This window comes from Manduca sexta, chromosome 18 (assembly GCF_014839805.1).
Source record: "Manduca sexta isolate Smith_Timp_Sample1 chromosome 18, JHU_Msex_v1.0, whole genome shotgun sequence".
Taxonomy (NCBI): Eukaryota; Metazoa; Arthropoda; class Insecta; order Lepidoptera; family Sphingidae; genus Manduca; species Manduca sexta.
Window position 1 is genome coordinate 7,850,136 of NC_051132.1, and position 25,884 is coordinate 7,876,019.

Here is a 25,884-nt window from a genome sequence, read left to right on the forward strand (position 1 = left end):
AACCCAGGATCTAGTCGATGGTATAAGAAGCACGATACGAACGTTGGTGTTACTTGATTGGTCGAGAGATCAACGTCTGAGTCTTGCTGGATAGACACCTGGTTATAAAAAAATTTAGATAAACATATTTTCAGTTGAAATCCACAACATAATGCGTCACAAAACTTCAAACAGAGATATATTCGAGCGCGACTCGCAAAGTTCCAAAGACAAATGGCAACATTTAGAAGACAGCAGGGTTGCCAACCTTGCGGAGAAGTTTCTCCAGGTCACGCTGAAAACTTTGAATGTGTTGGTGCATTTGATTGAGGAAGTTAATCCTACTGTGCATTTGAATAGGAGCGGTATTGCGTTACCCGGCAGTCCTGTTAGGAGGAAGACTCAAGGTAAATGAATTTAAGTTATTAAATATTTATATTCTTTTTTTTATTTTGGTATAACACATGAATGAATTAAAGCGGCGATAGCCTAATTGGTTGTGGAACGGACTGCCGAGACGAATGTCCGCAGGTTCAAATACCAAGGGAACACACCTCTGACTTTTCTTAAAAAAAGATTATGTGTGTATCCTTTGTGAATTATCGCTTGCTTTAACGGTGAAGGAAAACATCGTGAGGAAACCTGCGTACCTGAGAAATTCTCTATAGGAATTTTCGAGGGTGTGTGAAGTCTACCAACCCGCACTAGGCCAGCGTGGTGGACTAAGGCCTAATTAATCCCTCTCAGTAGTACAGGAGGCCCGTGCCCAACAGTGGGACAGTATATAATACAGGGCTGATATTATTATATAATTATTACATGAATTAAATGTGGGTAGTATTTAGTTCAAAAATATTGTTCACCACGAGAACACTATAATTATGGCGGACTATCTTACTAGATTTACAACTTTGTCCCCAAAAAGTAACTTGTTAACATAAGCCGTTATGATTGGTTATTTAAGAAATTTTTGGAAGGTGAATATATTAATAAAATCAACAATACTAATTTATACATATCAAAAATTTTATAATACTCAAACATAGATGACAAATATCAGTATTTATGGTATTTTAAGATAACTATGCAGCCTGGGTCCAAACCCAGGTCTACTATTACCACTATAGTAGACCATCTATTTAAAATAGAAGTCCTGCATTTGAGATTTATATTTCCAGATTCAATACCTGTTCGCAAAAGCAGCACTCCAACAGACAGTCTTGATGATAAGGGGTCATTGCGAAAAAAACCGCCGACGCCTGCGACAAGTCTAAAGATAAATTTCAGCGGGCACTTTTACAATGAACCGTTTTATATGAAACTGTATGAGAGTTTGAGAGCTACGTATTTCAATCATAAGGTAAATAATTTAGAGTACGAACTTCTTTGTATGAGAATTTTATTAAAGTTTGTTTTATTGCCCGATTTCAATAAACTATTCCTATCGGTTAGTTTCGATTCATGTTTAAATAGACCAATGAGAATAAAGATTTTTTTATAGGCTTTAAAATTACGTTTTGATTGGTTTACTCTGGGGATCGAATAAAAGATTGAGATTGGGATAATTTCTTGAAAATTGCCACAAGTGTGTCATTTTTGTAAGAAATTTAATGTTATAATATTCTTCTTAATTCTCAGACCCAAGTATATGTAAAATACCCTTTATTTTACCATATTTCATTATTTTATAAGTTGTCTGCGTTAACATGACACGAGATTAAAACTCAGTAAAAAATTTAACGATTTTTATAACTTTTTTTACAGATAAACCTAGACCCAAAATCAAGCATATTCCACCTATTTCTTACAACAACATTGAACTGTCTAGCAATTCAATTGGAATTATCTACAGAAAAGGAAACAGGCAATGTCACCGAAGAGATTCTTTACTACCTAAAGGCTATAATGCCACTCTGTCCCAATTTAACTGTTTACTGCATCACTCAGTTATTAAAATGCCTATTTGGGACAAACATGTTGAACCAGTATAGTGATTATATGAGTATAAGTGATAAGAAAGATGATGAGAGAGGCGGTTTCTTCGATGACGTGATGGTGACGAATCCTTTGAATGCTGATAAGGGATCTAGAAGGTCAAGCGTCAGTTCTACAACAAGTCAGAAGTTGTCTCTGGACAGTAAAAATCCCAGGATGATTGTGGAAAGGCAGTTGTTGGTGACGCTGGAGAATTTCGCGAAGAATAAATCTGACAGGAAGTGGAGTACGAATAAAAAAGAATTGGAGAGATATATAAGATTGTTTGAACCTGTTGTTATACAGGCTTTGAAGGTGAGTTTTGTGTATTTTGAGTAAGCTATATTTAGTATAAGTAGGTTTAGGTCCCGGGTTCGATAACCTGGTTGTGTAAACTGATATTGGGATTTTATGCTCAGTATCCCAAATTTTGGAAATGCTCGTCGCATAGCTATTGTTTTCCCCCTCTATTACTTGGGATGTAACATATCTGGCGAAATGGGAATATGTTACACCTTCGTCTCTCAAAAGGTGAAAAAGCGATACCAAGAGCAGTTATAACAAATACAATTTACTCCACAGAGCTACACAATGCAGAACGACATACCGCTGCAGTGCCAAGTGCTGAACCTGCTCAATCAGCTGCTAATGCTGAGAGTCAACTACTGCATGCTGGACAGCGATCAGATATTCATCGGTTTTCTGATGAAGCAACTTGATCTGGTCGAACAGCATGAAATACCGTCAGTTTTATTTTTTTCTCATCCATATTTTCTTGTTTGATACGCCATTTAAATCTTGATATTGCTTGCGGTTTCGCCCGTGTGGAATTCGAATAAAATATTTTGAAAAAGTGACTCTTCGGTAGTTATTGTCAGAGGAATTGTATGATTAATGGTCGACTTTTAAGTATAATGATTTGAGGTCGAGTTGGGATTTATACCTCCGCTTCAATCCTTCTTAGATTTATTCAATTGATGTGCAGCCGGTTCAATACAGTTAATTCAAAGGCGTCCATAGTCATGTCATCGAATTCAAATATTGTATTTTGTTTTTCGGACATGCTGTAGAATCAAATGCAAGTGAAACTTTCGATTCTTCCAGAAACTGTTGCGATCTCGTGCACAGCATCCTTATGTTCTTGGTGCAACTGTCATCGTCTAAACATCACACCAAGCAGATTATAGAAATACCAAAGGTAATTTTATCTAGTAAATAAGTACTATTTATTTACGTCAAGATGTTTAAAGAGTGCGTGGGACAGAGAGAGATAGAGATAGAGCGAGCGAGATTGAGAGAGGGAGACACACAGAGAGAAACAGAGAATTTCCTGTATAATTTAATTTATGCATTTTCAATTTTTCGACATTGTTTTCGACATATTTGTATTGAATTTTTGTTTATTCATACACAGTAATATAAAACTCACTCATTATCCTGTTTATTCATATTACGTTCTGGTGTGGTGCAGTTGATCCAGTTGTGCGACGGCCTGATGGCGTCGGGCGCTCACGCGGAGTGCACGGCGGGGTTGGAGCCCGTCGCGGTGAGAGTGTTCAGCACCATGGGAGGTAACGTGGCACTTGTAATTTAATAAATAACATAACATTTGGTTTTTATACAATGTATTTAACATAACATTCACTTAGATCTAGAAACATTTAATGTTGTCCAGTAGTTTCCTTAGAAATTTCCGAGGTTCATCTTTAAGGGGGTGTTTTAATAGGAGGTGTTTAAAGCGAAGATAGCCTAGTTCGGTGTGGAACGGACTGCCAAGACGAATGTCCGCAGGTTCAAATCTCAGAAGCACACACCTCTGACTTTTCTAAAATCATGTGTGTATTCTTTGTGAATTTATCGTTCGCTTTAACGGTGAAGGAAAACATCGTGAGGTAACCTGCACATCTGAGAAGTTCTCTATAGGAATTTCGAAGGTGTGTGAAGTCTACCAATCTGCACTAGGCCAGCGTGGTGGACTAAGGCCTAAATCCCTCTCAGTAGTAGAGGAGGCCCGTGCTCAGCAGTGGGCAAGTATATAGTACAGGGCTGATATTATTATTTAATAGGGGGTGAATTTTGTTTGAAAATTCGTGTTGAAATTGATCGTGTACATAGCTAAAAGAACACAAATGATAGCTTAAAATTGCGGTCCTTTTAGTATGCTGATTCTTTTTGCTAGAAATATACAATGAAATGTAATCATTTTTGCAGGTGGAAGTATTTTAGGGAGGGCGCAACAACAAGAGGCGCAAGCAACAAGAGAAGTTCTTTTCTACATGTTGCAAAAAACTATGCATCAACCTAAGGTTTATAGCAATTCTTTATGTTCAGTTTAAAAGTTCTTAATTATATCTATACAATTTTATTTATATGAGCGTTTACTTAATATCGTAATAATTGTTCAGCTTTTACGATTTTATTTCTTAAGATATATTATTTTGAGATATACTTTAAGTAACATCAAAGGACATTGTTCTGTGCCCATACATAATTCGCCCTGGAACCAACAGTAATGGAAAAATGTTTATAATATTTAGAATCATTAATAAATTCTCATGACATATTATTTATAAAACGGACAAGCTGGGATATCGCATTAATCCAAAAAAACGATGAGATTTTGAGGTTATAATTGATAGTAAACATTGAAAACTTTTCAGTGTTCAAAGTAGATTTATAGTCCTATCATTTACGCTTTAAATATGCTTTTTATTGATAATATAAGTACTTATCTAATATACATAAGCCCTAAAGATTCTAAGATCCTTCTATGTAGGTATCTGATTATTTTTTACTTAAATCAGGCTATTTTAAGACTTGATTTATATAATTTTTTATAAGTAAAAAGGTACCTAATTATGTAGTTATAGTATTAACATCCTCTAAGAGTACCCTTCAGAATTTGTGTATTTTCTATATATACGTACGTATTGCTCGAAGAGACAGATAGAGGCGCACTGTTGAGCATTCACGCTTCATCAGAAGCATGGCATATTTTACACTTTTGGTAGACTCTTAGGGCATGTAGGATTAAATTAAACAAATAAAAAATATTTTCAGTTCATATTATTTATTTCCTCATCACCTACATTGTTTAATAAAATATTATCTGAGTATTGTGCAGGAGGGTTGTTGTTATGGTATTATTTATCAATTCAGTTTTGCCAATCACCATATTAGTTAAATGAATATAATCTTTCATTATATGTACCTCCAATGGTGCCAGTCTTTCTAAAATGATATTTCTGCTATAAACATGATGTGGAGTATTTGTCCTTAATGAAATTATTTGGTGTGAGCGAGTCCGGAGTTCCAACAATCTATTACAGAGCACGCAGCTTCTACTAACATTTTTACAGCTGAAGTATGTATAGGCTCTTGGGCCGTGGTCCAACATGTTGTACATATAAGATCAAGGGCTACAACCTGAAAAAAAAAACAAACAAATACATTATGCTCAAATTAGAATGGTAATATATTAATATTGTGTCACACGGAAAGCAGATTTATGTATTCAAATCTTCCAGCTGAATTAAATGTAAGAAACCTTCAAGCATATGACACACATTTTTTAATCAATAATATACTTGCTAGTTTGCTCTTAAGTTGCCACAGCCACATGCTAAAGTGTGTAGTAGGTAGCATACAGACTCTGGTCGCTGTCTCCACGCAGTTACCAAGAACAGGAACTGAGGAGCGAACTAGAAGTTTGGCGGCAGTTTAAACTTGTACGATTAAAGAAAAATGTGCTTACTAAACGAGGCGCTGTCCATTGTTGTATACAATGGCGAATCTGCTCGTTCTCCAACACCATGGTCCCGCCAGCAGAGCCAAATTAATGCAGAAAGCAATTTCCATTTCGTATCCGTTATCAATGCCATGTAAATTGTTACATCAGTTCACAAAGCCCAGAAATCTCAGCCAGTGTATGTCGATATCGTAATTAATCGCACAGAGTCTTTATAATAGCCGAATCGTCAATGATATAGTGAGAGTCAGAGAATTATAATATATTATATGGAAAGTGACAGTCTAGTTTATTTGTCTCTGATGAGTGAAGTGTGAGTGACATTAAATTGAATTGAACAATGAAGTAAGAATTAGGGATACTACTCGACTAGATTCTGGATCGATTATATAGATCATTTATACAAAAATCGATTTTATTCAACATAGCGTTATTTTTATTCGGAAAAATATTTAGTGGGACCCTTATCCCGGAAAATCTTTCACACGGGCGGATCCGATAGTAATTTAATACTTTTTATATGTATAATTCATAAATATTTTGTACGCCAGAAAAATAAATGTTCGCATAATATATTATGCTCTGCTATCTGTACGAAGCTAGGGCGGGTCGCTAATATAGAATCTAAATAAACAAAGTAACTCAATATGAATTAAAAACTAAAAAAAAAACTTTTTTCATAGACGACTTGATCTATAAGCAATTTATTCCTAAAACTAACTACTTATTTATTTGAGACGCATCCACTGCTCGATTAAACATTATTATAATAATTAAAGAACATATCGCCTCACAAATCGAATATATTAAAATGATTCAATAATTAATTATCGGTAATTAGATTTATCGTTTTGTCAAACCGATACATCTCTATACACAATTAGTTGGAAACATGTCGGCGACTTTGACTTTAAGTCGTTACAATACTTTTATATATTCATTTTGGATGTAGCAGCTTGTCCGTTTTATACACATAATTGCAAATAATATAAAAAAATACATAAATAATTATGGTGTTAGTCACCCCTTTGTTGGTTCTGGGGCCGTTTTCGACAATGTCCTTTATTTGTCATACTTCTTTAACAATATATAAATGTTTGAGACTATACGCATTTGGTTCACAGGTACTAGACCTCGTATCCTGCGTGCTATCTCTCTCACAAGAACATCCGGAGAGCTACTACCGCTACTCAGAGCTAGCGAGTGATACACTACTAAATCTATTGTCACAACGGTCAATAGAGCTAGACTCGGCAGAAGCGATATCCTCACTTGAAAGGCTAATCGACTCGGTGTATAAAGATGTTCTGCTGGAGCAAAGCCGGGTGGAGATATTGTTAAAGATATTGTTTAAAGCGCCTCCAGATCAGGTAATTTTTATATAGTGTAGGGTTTTTATTTGTTGTAATGTATGGGAGTCACAACCCTAGCGTATAAATTAAACTCAAGGCACTGTATAATTATATTCAAAGTTCCAGTGTACGTTAATACACAGCGATGTACTTAGATGGTAATAGTAACAATTTAGTGGATGTACTGAGTTAATAAAGGCGTACGTCGCTTTTATATTGGAGGCGTGGTGTGACACAGCATTCCCGCACAACTATGCACGTGCACTTACATAGTTGCGCAAGTTTGTGTGTACCTACATATAGTATTATGTTATGCGAGTGGTAAATGTGATCTCAAACATAGTTCTCTCAACCAAGTAAAGTACTTTGAGAGCTGCTTCGGAACAGATGGTTTGTATTTGCTTAGTTTTAAAACAATGAGTATTGCTGTTGTTGATTCGTCGCAATCAGTGTGTACTTAAACGTTTTCCACTTAATTTTGGTAATCAAGTGGAAAACGATTTTTCGATAATTCTTTTGAATTATCATCTATTCATTATTATATTAAGTAGAGCGAATTATACACGAAAAAATTGTATTATCGTTTATAGATCTTAAAATATCATTTGTTTCAGGCTACAACACCCGTGAAACTAAAACTCCGCTACCTCTCCATAATAATGGTGTTACTGCGCAAAATACTGATACTAATACCAGAAAGCGAGATCTTGCTCTCAATAAACTATCTGAAAGCGACCTGCATATCGCCACAGTCGATATTCTTCAACGTGAAACCAGACGTCGACCCTCTAAACGTCCAAAATGTGAACGAGAATTGCGCGAATCTATCTTCAGACGTGGTTTTAGTAAGGTTTTTGTTCAAAACGTTAACTTACGCGTTATTGGAAGCTGAAGTGTGTTACGAGCCTAGCGGAGTGCAGAGGGACGCTGGCACTGTCCAGAGGAACAATTTAATATACGCCACGTGCGTCAATATTATAGTGCAAGTGAAGCATATGTTGCATTTGACAAGTGAGTATTCATTTTTGCTGTGTTCAGCATGTCTTTGTTTGGCAAAGTTCAGTAATTAAGTGATACTTCTTCGGAAATTTTTGAGTATTTTACATGGCATCAACAGGATATGATAGCATATATTTATATAATTTAGAATACATTTACCTTTTAATTGATGATAAACATCCGAAATAATTATAAATATTCTTAAATAACATCGATATACATGTTCAGTAATCGATATAATGAATATAAAATATATCGATTAAAACGATTGGCACCTTACAGATGGATGTCTATTCCCATTAACTGCAAAAACAGCTCAAAACATCTTGCACAACGAACAAAGCGGATTGAACACTGGATTATACAGTCCCGAGGAGAACATACCATTAGATGCACTGAATCTTATATGTTTGAAGTCCGCGCATAGGTTGCCTTTACTCACTGTGCATTGGTCTCATCTCTTGATAAGGTAATTATTACTCGTTATATTTATATGACATATTAATTTTATAACAATATTATGTCGTGGGTCTTCTTGAACTGCTTGGTACGATTCTATTTTCTTTCATGTATGAAGTGTGTGTTAACATTTTTCATTTGCATAAAAACGTGAAGTCTCAATTGATATCCAGTTCCGCCTTGACTGCTACTGCGTCCACGGGCGCTAAATTAAAATGTGATCTTTTTTCGATGAAGTATATCGATATCGATAAAAAATAGCGATAAAACATGCACTATTCCCACATTCATATTAAACACATAAATATTATGATTTCAGATTAAACTTCCTATCTCATAAATATTGGCAAAAATTGGTGGGATTTGCTCGTAACCTCCCACTGAGCGCTGACACTGGAGACACGACCTTACTGAGGCTCGACATGCTTCAGATTGCATGTGTCGTTGCTTACTGCGAGTATTTTGTGAGTTCTTGTTTTTTATGAATCATCCAAATGTTTTTACTGGTCTTATCTACATATTTGAAAATATGTTAGAAAACTTTCCTATAAGGACAAACAATAGACTTGAATAACGTTAAACAGACGAGAAAGCATTTTTTTCTAAATGCGAATATTTTATAGTTCTGCCTCGGTTATCGATAGCTAAAACTCGATATTTAACATTCAAAAACTTATACTTAAATACGGACAACCGCTGATATTACTGAATCTAATTTGAAGACCCAAGAAAATCTCGATATTTTAAAATTAAATATCGATATTCGCATGTGACACACTGACATTTATTCGCAGGTAGAAAACGGTCTCTCGGAAGCGGTACATCTTACATGGCTGCTGGTGAACCGCGTTCACATCCTGGTGAGTCAGTACCAGCAGCACATGGTGCAGAGCCTGGTCAGCAAGGTGCAGCAGACGGCAGGAGCCTCAGGTCTACTGTTGCAAGCTGTCGCCGCTAGATGTCAGAGTTGTTTGAAGGTTAGTAAATGTAGAAGTTTTGTTTAAAAATGAGCGTGATTCTCGATAAACTAAGAAAGCTAAGCTTTAATTGGAGCTTCGAGTCTTAAGGTTGACTGGTTTTCTTTAGATTATGAGTCGATCGATCTCAACTGCTGCTGTCGTATAGTGAAAATTGATCGATTAGAATAAAGTGTGTGTTAACACGAATATAAATTACGTAATTTGATTAGTGTATTTTTTTTATTATTTCGTGTAATATTTTGACGCGAATGTTAAACATTGAAATAAAACTACCTATCGGATTTTATAGCGTTTTTTATTGTACTTTATATTGTTCACGACGTTTCGAAAAGAACAAACTAGCCTTCGTTAAGTCCGCCCCGTGAGCATCAATCGTACAAAGTCCTTGAAACGCTGTGAGAAATATAAAACACAAAAAGCAACCTCGATAAAATCCGAAAACTAATTTTATATCCACATTAATTCATATTTTTTGGAATCGTAAATAACATATAGATGATCGTATCTTAATAATAACTTATAGTCATTTTATAATATGACATCCTAGAATTATTTATTGCATTTAATTACTAACTTATTTTCTTCAGGATGAGTTCGCGCTAAACACATATAAAATTCTCTCGATGTGTCATGAGAGTCAATCTGGACCTTTAGTGTTTCTCATCTGTCGGATTATCGGTAAGCTCGAACCAGCAATAGCAGTAAGGTAAGTGGAGACAAATCGATGATATCCTTTTTTCAATCAAAATTTAAACGCGGAGTCACGTGCATGGACTAAATAATCAAATCATCTGTCACTTTTCACAGTCGCATCTTTCAAATTGTGATCGAATGCGTCTGCGCATTAAAATACGCACAGCATAACTTAAACTAGTCGCCTCGGTCTTTGGCGACCAAGGCGTCTATTGCAGGTATAATGTTAGTCAAGGAGGGTGTGGCCTACAAATGGTTTTATAGAATTATTTTAGTAGTTCCAGTTATTATCTCTTACAAATGTTACCTATTTATGATATGGTAATTATTGACAGATTCGCGAAATTGGCAATGGAGCGATGTAAAATGTTAAAAGAATTGCCAGTAGAAAAAATTAACATGCAGCTATCCAAAGAGGATGTACAAGTCGCTCTAGAACTACTACAAAGGGATAAGATATACGTCAGGTACGTTTAAACATGATACAGAACATGTTCTTATACTTCTGCTTTCCTAGTACTTACAGTATAAATGTTCTTGCGACAGAAATCAGTACGATCCCAATCTTTGTCTTCGGATTGATCCCGAGATTAAAACGATCGAAATAATTCATTTTTAAACATTTAAGCTAAACTTCATTCCGATTGATTTATTTTTGAAATCGATTTGAAGGTAACATTCGATCGTTCATATAAAGTGCCGTTAATGCTATGAATATTTTAGGTTGTTATTCATATTATAATTTCGGAACATGTCTATAGTTGTTATAATTATTGATATTTTATACTCAGATATTCGTCTCTTGTGATGGAATTGAACTCACTGGCCTCAAGCGTATTCGACTTATCTCCGTTGGATTTATCCCAGGACAGAGCTATAAATCCACAATACATTGTTACTACCAATGTCGACTCCAATTGGTTGATGAATCAGGTTAAAAGCAGGTAGAGATTGTGTTTTATTTGTATTATAGGGTAGATAGAAGATTATAAATACTACGTATGTTTGTTAAAGTACAAACTTTTATGTCTTTGTGTACATCAATTTCATTAGACTAATAAGATGTTTCGTGTGCATTTTTACTGTTAAAGATTTTTAGTCGGCCAAACTGCATTGGATTATCCTATTATTGTAAATCACGGTAAATAAATAAACAGCTATTTAAGAACTGAAATTATTTTCAGATGTTGCCAATCGCCTTGCTACCTTCCAAGAGAGTCAACGCAAGGCGAACTGGCACAACTCCTGTCAAATTTATCCTACGAGGACCTAATGTCTGTTATGTCGTGCCAAGAGTTCAACAGGAAACTCCTAGGCACTTGTTTTAAAGTCGCGTGTGAGGCATATCTAAGAGATTTCATAGACGTAGTGTCCGCGTACGAAGCTAAAGAGATAGAAAAGGATAATGTAAAAATGCAGAGAGAGATGAAAATAGCCGAAGAAATGACGTCATCGATCGACAGCAATAAATTGAACGTAGCTAATACTCTTCACGTGTTTAAAAAGAGCGACAGTAAGGAATCAAAATCGCAATTCTTTATACCGATAACGGACAATGAAAATGTTAAAGAGTTTGGTAATCTTCAAATATCGGAGGAAGAGATTGAAATGACAATACCCGAGTTACCCAAATTGTATCGAGTGGCGGTTACAACGTTGGATAAATCCTTAGCCGAAGTTATCCGATTGTTCCCGAGACAGAGCCGACCACACAGTCAATCGGAGACGTTCAATTTGAACATCGAACATACAATCGATCGCTACACACGTCGATGCCACCAAGTGTTCCAAGATAAACTGTTTCATAGAGAATTCGTCGTACTCCACACAGCTCTAACGGGTTTTATCGATAGTTTAAAGAGTTTGATGCAATTTATCGATGATGCAGATTGCGATTTGCTGGAGAAATGTATGGAGAATTTGTTACCGACATCACTGGCGAAGAATATAGCAATATTCTCGGTCATTTCCTTGCAGTATTTGTCGTTTTTGATCAAGAATAAAAGTGTAGCTGAATCTCCGGTACACGCTGACGTATCGTTCCGTGCGACTGTAACAACGACGGATAGTGTGTCTATCGATAACGTAATAGCGTGGGTTATCGACAATGTGTCGAAAGCTTTGGATGTTGAGCAGATTTGGGCGGAGCTAAATGTCGATAGCAATTCGAATAGGACTCAGTCTGCAGTCAATTGTTTGTACGCCATTTTGAAACATTTGGTGAAAGTGAGTTTTGCGTTTTTAATTAACTCTTATATTCGTTTTGATTTTTCGATAAAAACAATATTTTTTTTAGGATACAAAACCTCTAGTACTGAAGCAATACATGCAAACACAAGATCCAGGTCCCAGGTCCGACATGATGATAACAGGCGATAAGCTGGTAACGCTGTGGGATTATTGGGAACGGACTTTCTACGCAAATGGTCCAAGCAATGTCCTCGGAAAGTGTTACAAGGAGCCGATTGAGAAGCTGCTCTCGAGTTTATCCCGGTAATGCATACAATACAAATTAATAATTACTTATTGGGCAAAATAGTAAAGGGTCTATGTATGTATATATTGAAAGCGTACAATTTTATAGGTTTATTATTTTAATTAGAAGATTTAGTAAGTTTTCTATCTATGTCTATCCCAAATGATTTGTTTGAAAATGGCCTTTACATAAAACATCATATTTTTTACACTAGATTGTCCTTTTTTAGGTTAGACCTGCTTAGTAACATAGCTCTGATACCGCCAATAGTGTGGTCGTCAGTCGATGTAATCTCCAACAAAGAACAAATCCAGAAGATCGATTTACCGTTACAAGCGCTACAGGATATGGATGTTTTGGAAGCGTTTTTATTCAGGTAAATTAAAAATTATTTTTAGTATTACCTACTTAAATTTATTATTTCGTTTAAAAAAGAAACTCCGTTGTGAGGGAACAATATTCTGTCACAAATTAGTGTTTTAACATTAATAGGGTATTTGGGTAAAGTGATGTGAATTCGAGATACTTTAATTATGCATAACGTATGAGGAAATATTGTTGAGTCTTTTTAAAGTCGATTAATACAAATTGATATAATTTGCCAAGTATAAATTATTGCCTAGCAGATCTCGACTTTTATTAATGAAATTGTCAACGTATACAACACGACCGAATCAAACTGCGAACGTATATAATAACATTTAATTTACTAGCCCTCAAGCAAAGTTTAGATTAGCAAGAAAATTTGCAGAAGTCGAGATACTTAATCAATTTTCAACCATGTAACAATCACGGCAAGCTGACTTGTCGCATGTGTATAAACCATTAAAATATTGCAGTCAGTTCAAACGCATCTGGAAGTTCTTGTACAATACATTGCTGGTAGAACTTGCCATTCGAAACTCAACATTGTGATTTTGTTGTTAGAGCTCAATGTGTCGGTTGGACGGGACGTCGGCAGTTCGAGGAGCGTTGGGTGGCGTTGTTAGCAGCTTTACAGACCGACGCTCCGCACACGGCGCTCAGGGCTACGGCGCATCTTCTGTTATCAACGGCTAAGGGTCGGCACGTAGCTAGAGATTCTGTACCTACCATTACTCATGGGTGAGTTAAAAAATATATTCGATATTTAGATTTTTCTAATGAAAATTTATGTATGTTTTGAGAGTATGTGGCTATAAATTTAATGCAAAATGGGAGTAAGACTATGTTAGATGTAAAATTGTTATTGGTATTCAGAATTTATTCATGTTGGAAATACTCTTGAGGATGGGTCCAGATGATATTTTTTTTTCAGCTGATTAATCAACTAACATTTATCGTTACCTATTTATAATCTTTGTAACATATAATAACTCAACACTCATAAGGCCACTATTTAATGTATGTTTTGTCTCGTCTAGAATGCAACGTCTCCGAAACATTCTAATCGGTACGTCGGCGTATCGACTCTTTGATGACGTTAACTTGGAACGAATACCTTTACAAAATGACGACTTCGACGGTTACCACTACGCACAGTTCAGCACTGAGTATTTGCAGTATGCGTCTGGTAAGCATATAGCATAGATTTTATAATTTCTTTCAGATGAGACACATACCACCTGATGACTATATGTGACGTGATATTTATTTCTTAAATTTTATCGAAGTAAACGTTGTCTTTATTCCATTTTTTTTTATTATGAACCAGTAAATTATGGTACTTATTTATAAAAGAAATAATATATTTTTTATTTGATATGTCAAATTATAATTGTGTTTATTGAAATTGTAGATATAACTGATGACGCGCCATACAAAGTAAGGAAAGAAGTGAAGAGAACAAGAAAGAACAAAGAGATCGATATAAATAGTTGTCTACAGATTCTTATGGATGTTATAACACAAATGCTCGACCCGAAGGTAAAACACCTTGTTATTGTTATACTGTATAACATATAGAATTGTAAAAAGTAAAAAAAAGTCTTGTCGCTAAACTTGTTTCCTATTTTTGATGCTTCGTGTTATTCAGTGTTCTAAACTGAACTGTTTAAAGTTATGACAAAAAGATTGCAATAGTTGAAAAAAGGCTTTGTAATAAACCCAAGTGCAGTTTTTTTTTAATTATTCCATTTATAATATTTCTGTATTGTTATAAATAAATTAGAAATGCTATAAATAATAAAAAAAATTGGCATCAACTACATTTATTCCTAAGTATAGCAATACTAGCATAAGGAGACACTGGCCGTAAATAAATGTAAATGAAGTTTTGTAATGTGCACACTGTCCGTGTCAGTCGTCGACGGGCGTGGCGGGGCGCGCGGCGTGCGTGTGGTGCGTGGAGGCGAGCGGCTGCGCGCTGAGCGTGGCGGCGCAGTGGCGGCGCGCGGCGGCGCTGCTGGTGGCGCTGACGGGCGCCGCGCACGCGCCGCTGTCGCAGCTGCCCGGCGCCGGCCGCGCGCTGCTCGCCGCGCTCGCCACCGCGCTGCCCGTGCTGCAGCACCACCGGCACAACGAACTGCAGGTACGACACAATGGGGAACTTCTATGTTTCATTTTGTTCATTATAATATCAGCCCTGTATTGTATACTTGCCCACTGCTGAGCACGGGCCTCCTCTACTACTGAGGGGGATTAGGCATTAGTCCACCACGCTGGCCTAGTGCGGATTCCTATAGAGAACTTCTCAGGTATGCAGGTTTCCTCACGATGTTTTCCTTCACCGTTAAAGCAAGCGATAATTAACAAAGAATAAACACATATTTTTTTAGAAAAATCGGAGATGTGTGCCTTTGAGATTTGAACCTGCGGACATTCGTCTCGGCAGTCCGTTCCACAACCAACTAGGCTATCGCCGCTATTATTCTATATGTAATGGTTAATAATACGAAAAAGAACCACTCCTGCGAAAACTGCATAAAAATTGGTTAAATATGGGCTAGTAATTCATATTTCAAATATTGTAACGTGCAGAAGTGGGCGCGTTGTGGGGATATCGCTTCATTTCTTTTTTTCACACGCGTCGTAATTCCCGATGACGTCAAATGTGGGTACTTCGTCTCTTTTCTGTTTCTTGTTAATTACCCCTTCCATCGACATTCTAAGACTTATAGCTTGTTGATTTTTCAACGGATTTCAATAATTCCTTCTGTGTTATAATTTATACAATGTAAATATTTGATAATAGTAAAGAACAAAAATGAGTCCGGTACCCTATTTCGGAGGAATCGGGTTATATGGACCCTACGTCTCTGATACACACACCTGTTTATTATTATATTTCAGTAACAGCTGTATTCAATAAATAATCCCAACATTCATCTTCAATTTGATTCTGAGAATGAAACAATCAAATGGAGTCATCTCTAATGTCAAGAAAAACTTTGTTCTGATTGGTCCATTTTTGAGATACATTAAAAAATCGATCGGGATCATTTATTAAACAATGGCTGTAACAGATCTAACTCTACTGCAGGGCTTAGCTTATTAAATTTCCTTACCCAACCGACATTGTAAAACATATTTTTATATGCTTACGAATATATTACATTATCTGCCCGCAGGAACTATCAACAGTACACCAGAAACTCGTGAAGTCATTGTCGTCATCGTACGCGCCGCTGCGTCACGCGGCATTGCAGGGTTGTCTCTTACAACTGAGCGGCAAGTCTCAGCGGCTGGCGATGCAACAGTCCACTCCAAACCCTTATCAGGAACTCATTTCGCAGCTGAATGTAGCAGTAAGGATATACTTGCCTCATAATAAAAGGTACGTATTTAAAATTAAACTATTTTTCAGATGTTATCGCGGTTTTTATATTTTAAATTTCTCCCGACGTTTCGAAGACTTTGCAGCCTTCGTGAGCACGATTTAATTTTAATGTTTAACATTCGCGTATACATAAGAAATCATTAGGTACATTTTTTTTTACTTACTTATCTATTCATTGCAAGCTTCTTTTTGATTATAATTGTATGTGGTAAGCGTTTAGTCACGTGTAGTTAGATTATTCGCCATTCTTTTTGACTTACCTGAAGATAGCCGCAAGCAACTTAAAATGTGTATTGTTAGGGATGATAGGTGGTTTACGAACCGGGACAGATAAATCAACGTGATTTGGCTAAAAAGTTTAGAGATTGTACTATGGAGAGTTCGCATCGTATTGTATCAGTCTATAACGTCCCAATGTTGCGCAAAGGCCTCCCCAAGATCCTTCCATGAATCACGATCCTGCGTTGTTGAGCAGCAGTTATTTTGAAATGAATCCAGTTCGTCCCGCCATCTCTTCTTTGGGCTGCCGCGAGACTCTTCTCGCGTTACTAGTTTTTTTAAAATATATTTATTATTTATAAATACCGAAAATTGGCATTAAAAAAATTACTAGTCGTTTTATGTCAACAACCAAAGATGCTTCATCATCATCATCAGCCGTAGGATGTTCACTACTGACCATGGGCCTCCTCAAAATAAACTTCAGATGCACTTATTAATAGAGATTTACATTTCTAGAATATCACTATACGAGCAAAGTTTGTATTGGACGGTGCTGTTCACACTGGTGGAACTTGGTTACCCTGATCTTATCAACCTGGCTGTGGACTTTGTGCTGTCGAGGCCAAGGCATTACTGCGTGGATCTCGTGGTGAAGGTACGTACAAACGGAATGAATTATTTTCTATTATTTAAATTTGTCCTAAGCATACAATTGTATATAGGCCTAAGTATATATTGCTACTAGGAATTTTGAGGGTATATGAAGTCCACTAATCCGCACTAGGCCAGCGTGGTGGATTAAGGCCTACTCCCTCTCCGTAGTTGAGGAGGCCTGTGCCCAGCGTTGGGATAGTATGTAATACAGGGCTGGTATTATTATATTATTACATACTTTACATACTTTTCAAATGGTATCTCTTCCTGCATATAATTGCATAACTCGCTCACACTATCGTTGATCTGTTCGAGGCTAGTATAATATTGGATTTTATCTTAATATCTTTGCTTTATTCAACCCTATCTTGTTTTAGGGTATTACAAATACAATACGTCAGCAAGTCCTACCAAAGGATTTAAAAAATTCAGTCATAGAAAAATTGTTGGACAACATGAAGAACTACTCTGAACATCATGCGATTCAGATACTACTCGTACATTTGTTCTCTGGTAAGTTGTGTAAAATGATAAAAAAAAAATACAAAATTATTGGTTACAGGTTTTGATAGTTTTGTTACATTCTGACTGTATTATTTGTTTGTATTATAAATGTTGACTATCAAAATGTAATGATTGACTAAATTTTATAAGAGATGAGACATCATTTAGTAAATTGGCTACGTTATTAAATATAATTTTGTAATAAAAAGTAGTCTTAAGCTCGCAGCTTCTTAAATTAATTAACTTCGCGTTTTCAGCTGACAACAAACTTCTGAGCCCGAAACTAACTTCAGACGTGTCCAACATGGATCCAGACGTCCTAATGAGCTCTATGGAAAGAATTACATTACTCTACAAAGCTTTACGTCAATCTAAACTGAAGGAGACCCGGCGTATAATAACAACTTCGTTAAAATACTTCCTAAGGGAGACTCTACCGCCGGCAGCGACTCTTAGTAGAGTCGTGATAGAGTTCTTGGAGTGTTGCAAAGATGCGGAGAAGTTGAACATGAGTGTGGTCAGCGAAAAGGAGAGGTGGATCGACTATTCTGTGTTAAATGCTGAAGTTGTATTTGAGGTTTGTATCTAGATGTTTTAGATAAAATTTCATTATTATCACATGGTTTTAATGACTAAAATATATGATATTTCATTGTGTTATCAAACACTGTCTATTCTTATGAAAAGCATAATTAAAAATGTAACCTTTCACCACAGGGAACGGTAGACTTTATTTTATCGTGTCGGGATAACAAAAGACGATATTCATGGTACAATTATAAAAAAACTATTTGTACTAAATTATTGCATACTTATTATTAGCCATCCATGTTGTATTCTATTTTTTTTTATTTGCAGGTATTCCAAACATCGATATCACAAGACCAACTGCCAGTTCTAAGTGGCTGGATATTCGAAGCTCTCTGCCATTTACTAAACGGCAAAGTAACTGCGGATTTACTACCGAACTGTCTTGTTACCTTACTAGTGTCGGCCAGCTCCAATCGACACATAAGGGAAGTGGCCCCATTGTCGTACGCTATATTAAAATCAGGTTTCTACAGAAACTATAACGTCGACCAAAATTGGGGTATTTTCAGCGATTTTCTATCGAATTCAAAACAATTGTCGTTCGCTGATAGAAGATTGTTGTGTGTAGTAGCGTTACACTCGGACTACACTGGATCTCAGTTGGAGAGATTGAAAGAGTTGTGCGAGAATGAGGAGTGTTTGCGAGATTTGTTGACTTGTCTGTCAGTTTAGGTGTTTCTAGGGTGAACTGCGGTGTTGGCGATATTAGAAAAATGTAGTGTCAAATTTATTCTATTTTTGCGACTGTAGGCCTGTGTGATTAGATGTGAATTGTAGTTGTAGGAATGATCTCTTCACACGTGTGTGGTGAGGATGGGCTATCGTAACCATCCTAATATTGAACTGCAAGTAATCGTTCATGAATTGAAGTGTTAGGCTGCAAAAAGCCAAGTCTCGCCACAGATGTGTATAAAAAGACCATAAGGATATTAGTAAATTTGTCGGTTCGAGGTCTTTTTTCAACTGTTAAACAAAATTTTTAAACATTTAAATATAATTTTTATAGAAGAATTTAAAATTCTTATAGAATATTTTTTGTTAACTGTCATATACATATTACATCATTTTTTTAAAGGAGTTAATAGAAACATTTATTTCAAAATTATTAATTGCCGAATATAATCATTTATTATCATTTAAAACACACTTCGTGCATTTCGTCCGCCGAAAAACGCCATCAAATAAGTTCGTGAAATTTTAACTTATAACTTTGAAAATTTCTTGTTAATTCTAAAACGTAGTGCATGCTAGTCTGATAGATTTGTAGAGGTTAAACTATAGCTGAACAAGTACAAATGACAATGATAATGAAATGATCTTAGTGTACGGCGATAGTGCGGTTCACCCTACAAACATTAGGCCGACGCAAACTGCAACCTAATGCAGAACAATTTTGTTATTACGCCAATATTTTTTCATACATAAGCATATAGCTAGCAGATATATGAGAAGGACTTTCACTGAATAATTTTGGATCGTCATGTTATACTGGTATTTTGTGTCAGAAGTTCTGAGTTAGCTAAAAAAAGGTTTTTTATATGGTACACTTCTATACATTTTGATAACCAATATGCCATATTAAACATTGTCATAGTTCTTCTCAAAGATTTTATTTTGTGATAATTAACTAATAAGATCTGTATATTGATATAATTCGTGTATTTAATCATTGGTTAATATACATTAATGTTTATTCAAATTTGATAACTTCATAGTCAGAGAAAATCAATTATCATAGACAATAAGTATGCTTTATAAGGCTATAGGCTGATTGATCAGTCCCTTTACCACCATGAGGCGGAAATATTGGAGACATGTGCAATTATTGCATTCAATGTCTATACATTCTAAAGTCTATGCATATGCATGCAGTAAGGCATATTTTATACGCATCTATGACGCGTGAGTTTGGTATCTTTTTCATACGTGCACGGGAAAGTGACCCTACTGGACTGATGGAGTGATGGATGGAGAGATGATTATTCTTTTCCAGTTGACCCATTATGTCGCCTCTTATGTATGTGTGCTATATACGTCAGTGAGCACATGTATCTTAGTACAAAGTTATCGACTCTATCGCGTTCGCTACACGTTCTAGTTTTGTTTGAAACGCATTGTCGGCGCGTATAGAATATGCCTTATATGCCTTCAGTGATATTTCCCCTGTAGCCTCGATGTGAATTTGGTTTGCGTCGGTTGAAAACAATGAATTTGATCTTTAGTAATCTTACAGTATTTTTCCTAACCACGCTTAAAATGCGGTATGCGTTATAGCGTTTTATCTAAAAGCACGTATAATTAAATAATTTTAATTTTAATGGAATTAATTATGAAATATTTATATTCATGTTAATATTACAATATACTTCATAATAACTAAATTATGAATAAGTATACTCTTTTAAAATGAAACAACGAAGCGAGTAAATATTTCTATATTAATTCCAACTGTTTTAAATTTTGACATGCACATTTTTATATATTTATTATTTGAAAAAATTATGAAATCTAATTGGCTTTAATACATTCCATTATTGTTGAAAAAATGTGTATTGTGTAGTAATAAAATTAAATTACACTGAAAATGTACTTAAATATTTTTGAAAAAAAAATCGGAAATAAATTGTGTTGTGAATAATCAGGTTGAAATTTGAATAAATTTATGCTGGCTGTTGTAACCAAATTTATTTTGAAGTCAAAAGTGAATTTTGACCAAGGTACCTAAAAGGACTAAGCTTTCTATGTTTTGTCTTCGGTTTCTAGTATTCTTATCTTTTTATGAAATACTATTAATTGTCATTTGTTTAGGTGATCAATTTTGTCAATAGATGTGCGCATTACATATATTTTTAAATAGTAATACAAACTAAAGGACATCTGTATTGGAATATTGATACTATCATTATGTATTACTATTAAAAAAGTATATTCTTAATATCTAATGTATCAAAATCGAATTTATCGAATATTCCAATCATAGCTTAAATTTTACGTGTTTCACAATCATCTCTTTTGAATATATTGACGAGAGTTGTTTTTATTTGTAATATGTAGGTCTGGCAATGTTGAAGATTAAATGTTAAGCGAATTTGAACTTTGTCGATTTTTAATATAGCAGTTTTTGAATAAAATAAGTATTTGAATCCAGGTAAATTTTCAATGTCATTTTTATAACATTTCATTCTTATGATTTGAAGATACCTTACGTAACTAAGCATACCTATATTCTTAAATAGTGGAGTTTTTTCAGTATATTTATTAACTTTTTGTTTCAAAGTCTATGTTTTCCTTCTTAATCTTATTATTTTTCTAATGGAATCTAACCTTTAACATTGCCAGGTGGTAGAGAACTTGTGTATAAATAATATTTAATGTTGTATAATTTGTATATTTTATGAAATTAATTGAAATTATGTTATATTTTAATTAATGCTTTCGCGTGTTAATAAAATTATTTACCTCTAGTTCTATTCTTATGTAATGTTTTATTTATTTCACTTCCTAAGACTAAGTATACTATAACAACAATGATATAAGTATAATGCTTATTAACGAACGTATTCGTGCTAATAATTATGAATGAATCGCTCGTAGTAAAATTTCGGCCTCAGCGGCTAATCTTAAAGGAGATCAGCCAACTATGCAGAAGATATTATAGTGCACGGGTGTGTGCGCAACACAGGTGCACTCTCTGTTCCTTCACTCTCATAGTCCGGTGAGACGGCAATCTGACATTAGGGGCCGTTCAAGTATTACGTAACACAATTTCGGGGGGAGGGGGGCTCTTGTAAAACGTTACGATGCGTTACAGGGGCGTGAGAGCGGTCTCGTACAAAGCGTTATGTAACATTGGTTTTTTTATTTTAAAAGAATAAAAAAGGTATTTTAGCGATTTTCCGGTATTTTGCGTAAAATAATTGTGTATATTCCAAAAAAATTGTCACTTTAGAGTTACATAACTTGTGGGGGGGGGGGGGTACAGGAAAACGTTACGGCGCGTTACATAGGGAGGTGGGGGGGTTAAAAATCTTTAAAAATTGCGTTACGTAATACTCAAACGGCCCCTTATCGGAGGGAGAGTACTCGCAGGACTAACGGCTTTATGTGATGTTCAAGGCACGGGGGTATCACATCGCCAACTTCCTGACTCCGAGCTACGGCTAAGTAATTTTAAGATAGAAAACTCCAGTCACAATTAATTATGATCCGACTGTGGATTCGAACTCGGGACCTCAGTGTGGTAGTCGTATGCATTACAACTATGCCACCGAAGCATTCAAAATATTATATTGGGATCTTGAAAATATCAGAGTTTCCACTGATCTTGAAACGCAATATCAATATTTAAGGACGGACTAGGTACACTTATGGCGTTGCAAATGTACACAATAAGAATCATAGGTTGCATGGAAATCTGGTTAAATGACTAACATGACTTATTCTTAGACAACATAACTGCTTTTTCCGTAGCACGAATAATAGAGAATTATTCCAAGTATTTGTATTGTTGCATATCTGGTAAGTAAATTTTTAAATATCACTCTTCAGTCGTTATACGACACAGTGGGCCAAAAAAGATACGTGCAGCTGATTCCCATACATTTTGAGTTTACTCTTCTATGAATACACGATTAAATATTCGACGTTTACATGCGCACAGCGTTCACCAAAGAGAATTATAATAGCGTTCACGCTGCCGCATTTTAGTTCCTAATATTTCTATAACTTCCATGTAATAAGTTACTTAAACAAATTATAATTTAACGTATACCTACCTATAAAGCATATATTCGTGCCAGGGATAAAAGCTGACGATCAGGTATGAGTTGTAATAAAGTTAAGAATTTGTATGCCAACCATACTGTTGTGAAGATGTAAAGCGAATTCAGAATTGCCCGACTTTTGAAATCTATATATATAAAAATGAATTGCTGTTCGTTAGTCTCGCTAAAACTCGAGAACGGCTGAACGGATTTATCTTATCTTGGTCTTGAATTATTCGTGGAGGTCTAGGGAAGGTTTAAAAGGTGAGAAAAATTCGAATAATTGCCGGGAAAATCCTCAAAACAGTATTTTTCTATTTCCCATACAAACGTTTTCTAACTAATACGTAGAGTCAATTTGAGCTTTATTGCTATTGTATAAAGTTCACTGTTGTCTAAGCAATGTAGGTGTGTTCCTAACATCAAAGCAGTGTGCGTTGGAGCACAGAATATAATAATGTAATGTCGCGTTCTGAAACTCAACAAAAGTGATATCGCAGACCCGACTAAATTGAACAGTCACAAAATTTAATATATCATTAGTTATTTGGTTGGCTTCACGATATTATTTCTTTTGCATGTTTTCGTTATGGACAATTTTTGAGCTACTTTTGCATATCTATACTTATAATAAATCTGTAGAGAGGTCAATTCTGTACATGAAATATATTTCCAAAAATAACTGGGGGTGATTAGGGATCGATACTGATGCCAAAAATGCAATTAGTAAAATTTTTGTCTGTCTGTCTGTATAACCGTTATAGAAACAAAAACTACTCGACGGATTTTAACTTAACTTGGTACAATTATTTTTCATACTCCTGAGCTGGTTATAGTATACTTTTTGTTAATAAAACCACTATGACGGATCACTGTTATTTAATTTGATATCTTAAACATAAACTTAAAGAACTACATTATTGTGGTTGCTCGCCGGCAGCCCGTGACAGGAAGAAGGAAGTGGAGGCGTGTTGCCACAAAAACAAATTAAATTACATATTAACAAATGTTACCCTAAACAAATATAAATGTACCCATTCAACATGCCTCCTTACATTTATATTTTAACTAAATCATATCATACACTACTCATATCAAGTATTTTAAATTAAAACAATAGCTCTATAAACATTACCTTCAGTATAACATATTAATTGTAACTTATTTTTTTTTTTTTTTTATATTACAATTATCATCTTTTAATTAAACAATTTAAACCAATATTTATCTCAACATAATATCCATCTGAAAGATAAATTACTTTTACAACAACTTTAACATATCTCTAAATTTATTAAATTTATTACTTCCCAATGGTTTTGTTAAAATGTCAGCTATATTTTGATCAGATGCAATTTTTATAACATCAATTAAACCAATTTTAACACTTTCATGAACAAAATGATAATGAACTTCAATATGTTTTGAATTTTTTTGTGAAATTTCCGTATTTAGCAATAATTTGAGCTCCAATATTATCTTCATATATTTTTACAGGTTTACAATCTTTCTGACAAATCTCATTAATTAAACAAACTATAAATTTAATTTCAGTAACAGCTTCTGACAGCGCAATGTATTCAGCAAATGTAGATGACTTTGTTACACAATTTTGTTTCTTTGATTTCCAAAATATTACATTCCCAAACAGTCTAATTACAAATCCTGTTGTTGATTTCCTACTGACAATATCTCCTGCAAAATCTGCATCTACATAACAATCTAACATATCAGAATTTATATTCATGTTATAAATTAATTTTATATGTTTTGTTAAGTAAAGATATTTAAGTACTCGCAAAGCATATTTAAAATGTGTCTCATTATAGCAATTTTGGAATCTACTCAAATAATTAACACTGAACGATATATCTGGTCTTGTACCTGAACTAATATATAAAAGTGCTCCAATTAAATTTCTATATTTTACATTCTCATTTATATTACAGTTTTCTAGTTTAAGATTTACTTCCATTGGTGTAGTATATAACTTTGTATTTATTATATTATAACGCTTAGCTAATGATTCTATATATGATTCCTGACTCAGTGTCATGGTCTTATTCTTTTTATAATCATAATCAATATGTATTCCAATGTATTCTTTAACTTTACCCATATCCTTCATAGTAAATTTACTTAACAGTTTGTTTTTAATATTACTCATTACCTTTTCATCTTTACAACATATTAACAAATCATCAACATATAACAAAATGTATACACTCACATTAGTATCCAATTTAAAATATAAACACAAGTCATATTTACTTCTCTGAAATCCAAGACTAGTTAAAAACTTATTGACACATTCATACCAAGCCCGAGGGCTTTCTTTTAAACCATATAATGTTTTATTTAATTTATAAACTCTATCAGTGCCATCATCATAACCAAAGGCTGGTTTACATAAACTTCAGATAAAATTTTACCATTTAAAAAAGCAGTTTCAACATCCATCTGATGTATATTAAGATTATTTTGACAACAATAAGACAATAACAATTTTAAAGTTTGCATTTTAGCAACGGGTGAATATATATCATCAATAAAATCTTTTTGTTGAAAACCTCTTACTACTAACCTAGCTTTAAATTTATTTTCGGCTTTCTTTCTGTATATCCATTTCACATCTAAAGGCTGTTTGTCTGCTGGTTTACTTACAAGTCTCCAGGTCTCATTTTTTTGCCAAACTGTTCATCTCACGATTCATAGCCTCAGTCCATTCTTTTG

At 34.7% G+C, this 25,884-nt stretch overlaps 1 protein-coding gene across 1 annotated transcript in view; it reads left to right on the plus strand.

Annotated features, from left to right (window-relative positions):
* Positions 1-21,860, plus strand: part of LOC115451481 (huntingtin) — a 30,363-nt gene extending 8,503 nt beyond the window's left edge. Inside the window, exons 17-43 of the mRNA XM_037439814.1 lie at positions 135-386; positions 1,158-1,339; positions 1,744-2,268; positions 2,536-2,696; positions 3,058-3,151; positions 3,425-3,524; positions 4,165-4,259; positions 6,826-7,071; positions 7,668-8,064; positions 8,335-8,521; positions 8,831-8,975; positions 9,306-9,488; positions 10,079-10,197; positions 10,520-10,651; positions 10,976-11,128; positions 11,369-12,410; positions 12,481-12,677; positions 12,890-13,036; positions 13,588-13,764; positions 14,064-14,212; positions 14,438-14,565; positions 14,942-15,169; positions 16,209-16,414; positions 17,156-17,294; positions 17,671-17,806; positions 18,055-18,374; positions 18,656-21,860. Of these exons, the coding sequence (XP_037295711.1) occupies positions 135-386; positions 1,158-1,339; positions 1,744-2,268; positions 2,536-2,696; positions 3,058-3,151; positions 3,425-3,524; positions 4,165-4,259; positions 6,826-7,071; positions 7,668-8,064; positions 8,335-8,521; positions 8,831-8,975; positions 9,306-9,488; positions 10,079-10,197; positions 10,520-10,651; positions 10,976-11,128; positions 11,369-12,410; positions 12,481-12,677; positions 12,890-13,036; positions 13,588-13,764; positions 14,064-14,212; positions 14,438-14,565; positions 14,942-15,169; positions 16,209-16,414; positions 17,156-17,294; positions 17,671-17,806; positions 18,055-18,374; positions 18,656-19,060 (6,245 nt within the window). The 3' untranslated portion in view covers positions 19,061-21,860. The remainder of the gene's footprint in view (positions 1-134; positions 387-1,157; positions 1,340-1,743; positions 2,269-2,535; positions 2,697-3,057; positions 3,152-3,424; positions 3,525-4,164; positions 4,260-6,825; positions 7,072-7,667; positions 8,065-8,334; positions 8,522-8,830; positions 8,976-9,305; positions 9,489-10,078; positions 10,198-10,519; positions 10,652-10,975; positions 11,129-11,368; positions 12,411-12,480; positions 12,678-12,889; positions 13,037-13,587; positions 13,765-14,063; positions 14,213-14,437; positions 14,566-14,941; positions 15,170-16,208; positions 16,415-17,155; positions 17,295-17,670; positions 17,807-18,054; positions 18,375-18,655) is intronic.
* Positions 21,861-25,884: the final 4,024 nt, after the last annotated feature.